Source organism: Salvia hispanica, chromosome 4 (genome assembly GCF_029641045.1).
Source record: "Salvia hispanica isolate PSC_SH4W2 chromosome 4, Shi_PSC_v1, whole genome shotgun sequence".
Taxonomy (NCBI): domain Eukaryota; kingdom Viridiplantae; phylum Streptophyta; class Magnoliopsida; order Lamiales; family Lamiaceae; genus Salvia; species Salvia hispanica.
Genome location: NC_142695.1, coordinates 60064763 through 60068397, shown reverse-complemented (window position 1 = coordinate 60068397; position 3635 = coordinate 60064763). Strand labels below are relative to the sequence as shown.

The 3635-nt window shown below is 38.1% G+C and overlaps 2 protein-coding genes across 2 annotated transcripts; both read right to left on the bottom strand.

Moving 5' to 3' along the window:
- Nucleotides 1-998: 998 nt before the first annotated feature.
- On the bottom strand, nucleotides 999-2303 carry LOC148929810 (protein FAR1-RELATED SEQUENCE 5-like). The gene has a single exon (XM_089057038.1). The coding sequence runs from the start codon at nucleotides 2301-2303 to the stop codon at nucleotides 999-1001; it is 1305 nt and encodes a 434-aa protein (XP_088913164.1).
- Nucleotides 2304-2359: 56 nt separating this feature from the next.
- On the bottom strand, nucleotides 2360-3635 carry LOC125195564 (protein FAR1-RELATED SEQUENCE 5-like). The gene is made up of 3 exons (XM_089057037.1): nucleotides 3626-3635; nucleotides 2552-3314; nucleotides 2360-2399 (listed from the first exon to the last, which is right to left on the bottom strand). The coding sequence occupies exons 1-3, from the start codon at nucleotides 3633-3635 to the stop codon at nucleotides 2360-2362; spliced, it is 813 nt and encodes a 270-aa protein (XP_088913163.1).

Genomic DNA, 3635 nt, shown 5'->3' with positions numbered 1-3635 from the left:
TGCATCTACTAAGTATGCCATGGAGAGGCCTTTTCAACAGGGTGGACTGTGGTGTGTACCTGATGCGCCATATGGAAACCTTTTTTGGAGATAAGAACAAAGATTGGGACTGTGGGTTCACAGCACGGGGAAACAAAAGCGTGGAAATGCTAAGGATTAAGTTCAACACGGCCTTACTCATGTTTGAGCATAATATCAGACAAAAGTTGAATAAAATTGCAGCAGATCAGCACTGGAAAGAGAAGCCTGCAAAGTTCAGTTTCGGAAAGTTTGTTCAAAATTATGGTTTGGAGTGATTGATGTGCCGGTCTGAATTATTTTATGGGAAATGTAGTTTGTTATGCAGATTTTTTTTGGTTGGGAAACAGATTAAAAACGGTTTTGCCTTTTGCACATTTGGTATTTCGAAACTCTGTTAAGGACATACGTTATTTATTAACTATGTTAAACATATTTTGTTCAGCACTAATCTGTTATATTATTATTGTTGATTTGTGGTTTATACTACATCATTGACCAATGTTGCAATGCACTGAAGCACTTGTAGTTGTTCTTATTCCATCCCTGGTAATAGCGCGTAGGATTTGAAATTTGTGAAGTTATACATTAAGAAAATAACCAATTGAATCTGGGATGAAAATGTACATTAGAAGGCAACTACGATTACATTATTTGAGAAATTCAACTCAACATATAAGGCTGAAAGAAGTTCAAGATATATAATATAGTTACATCATTTAACTAACATATGTACATAACGGATGTATCATTGAGTCCTATAACAAATTACACTATGTTATAGGATGTACTAGCTAACTAGTTAATAATAACATGATTACTGTAGCATAATCGGAAATAATGTAATACGTCCAAAAAAAGATGTGGGAAATGTAGCATTTACCTTACAATAATGTAATACGGAAAAAAAGTTTATTGCAAAACGTAAGTACGACAGTTCAATTAAAAAAACATTCTGGAACGGCGACATGAACATACATTCAGCATTTCTCCTTGCCTTTACCATTCGCATTTTCAGGGCAATTCCGGGAATCGTGATGGCCCATCTCTAAGCAATTCATACATCTCCTCAAAGGTCTATTGTGCTCCTTTATAGCCTTCTCCCTCTTTGAAATTATGCGCTTGCCTTTCGTACTACAACACCCTTTTGTTTGGACAACGTCAGGAGGGTGAACTTCAACAACTTCTGGTCTGACCATTCCATAAAACTCTTCAACCATCCTTCTTTTTTCAACTGCAGATATAGGAGGAGAATTACCATCTATACTAGTCTTCAGATCTCTCATGCCACCTGCAAAAGCGCGTAATGTATCCATATTTGACTGGTAACTAGCAAGGCAACTGAAGAAAATAGACGTCAATTCATTTGATAAAATCAACTTCTCATCTTGGGCATCATTGTTTTGAAACACATCAGCCGTGTATCCATGTACAGCCTTTACCAAAGGCGTCTTCATCCACCTGCTTTCAGAGTACTTATCAGGAATGACCTTTACTTCGTTGTTCTTGAATAAGTAAAATATGTGGCAGCACAGAAACCCTTGTCTGCCAAACAACTTGCATTCGCACACGTACGACTGGTCCGTCTTGTCATGTGTCGCCACAAATGTGTTTCGGTGGCTGTCACCTACTTTATAGCAATCAATCATCCCTTCGGATGACATACCAACAATCCTACATCTGATGCAACCCTCCACAATTTCTTCCTGCACTGTTCTGAACATAGAGTCGGTAAATAATGTGGATGCATGCTTTTCGAAAGGCTGGTCAGTGGCCAAAATTGGCACAAGAGTTGAATCTGCATAGTCCAACTTTGCATTAGAATTACGTTGAGATTCCAAGGCATTATTGAAACTCAAATAGAATTCAGCAAGATTTAGCCGAGGCTTCAGAAAGATTTTGTAAAAACTATTTTCAGACTCAGACACAGATGTGGTCCGAATCGTCGATCCCAGCGGAAAATCACAAAAATAAGCAGGTATCCAATACTTCCTATGCCGATACATGGTTCTGAACCAATCCACATTTTCTAGACCATATTCTACAATAATAGCATCCCACATTTCTTCAAACTCCTCCGGTTCGTGTAATTCGGACCAAACACAAGCATGGAAATCCTTCTTGAAATTTTCATCTATGAGGAGCTTCTTTGGAGCTTTGATCGCAAGCTTGTGCATTATATGCCACATGCACCACCGATGTCTAGTGCCAACTAGAATTTCCTCAATAGCCGACCGCATTCCCAAATCTTGGTCCGTGACCATCATTTTGGGAGCAACACCCATGCACTCAATAAAATGTTTAAACAACCAAGCAAATGCACCTGTCTTCTCATTCGAAACTAGACCAGCAGCGAATGTAACAGGTCTCCCCTGATTGTCCTTACCAGTAAATGGACAAAATATCATACAGTACCTGATATGTCCAACCAGAACTTAATAATGTAAAAATAAACTATGCATAATGTACTACCATAATGATGTAACTTATAATGAATATAATGTAATATTTCGAAATCAACAGAAAGTAGTACCTGTTGGTGTTATAAGTTGAGTCGAAAGCAACAATGTCACCAAACATGTGGTAATTCCTTTTCGAGACACCATCACACCAAAATAAGGCTACCAACTGATTCTCACTATTAACTTCATAGTGATATGTAAATGCATCAGACAGTTCCTTCTTCCTACGCATCTCGTCCAATACCATCTGAACATCATAACCTTGAGCATACGCTTTAATGTCTCGAGATGCATTACGTATATCCCCAACGGTGCACCCCACCATCTGGTAGCCTCCCAATACCTCTTTCAGAAATTTAAAAGTCAAAGTGGGGTCGATATTAGCCCTTGAACAGTCTAGAATGAATTTCTCATGCACTTCAGTCAGATTTCGATTTATAGACATGAATGGCTTATGTTGCATCTCCACCATTGTATGGTTATGTGCCTCTACAAACTCATGAATCTTATATCCGGGACGTCCGCCTTCGGAGAAATAACGAAATGATATCTTCGCTTGGCAGGCACACCGGTTGGATAAACGTCTTCTTTTCAACGTGAAACCATGTCTGGCGTTCACCATATCCTCCTCCTCTGTCCTCTTCTTACCTTGACGAGTACATACAATATACTGCCAAATAGTAACACCTTCTACTTTTTTGACTCCTTGTTTGCGCGTCTCAAAACCAACTGCTCGAGCATACACATCGTAAAAAGCGATTGCAAAATCAAGTGATTGGAAACACTGACCAACAACAGGTTTTAGTTCTTCTGAACATTCAGGCACAACATTAACTGTATAATAAAAAATGGAATTGATCAGTCGAGTAATAGACTACATTAAACATATGTTGGCATACATTACAAAAACATTTTAACATACCTTCAACAAAAAATTAAAAAGTTTATAAAAGTATGAAAATCCTCTAACTCAAACCAGTTTTGGAACGTTGTGTCACCGAATGTACTACTACAACCTATCCCCTTCGAAAAAAAAAACCCTCAGAGAAAGCCACTATTTTTTCATGCTTAAAACACTTGAAAATTACCATCATCGTTGAAACCAAATTCATACAGATGATCATTAAAATTAAACAGCGACATACCTTCTTCCAT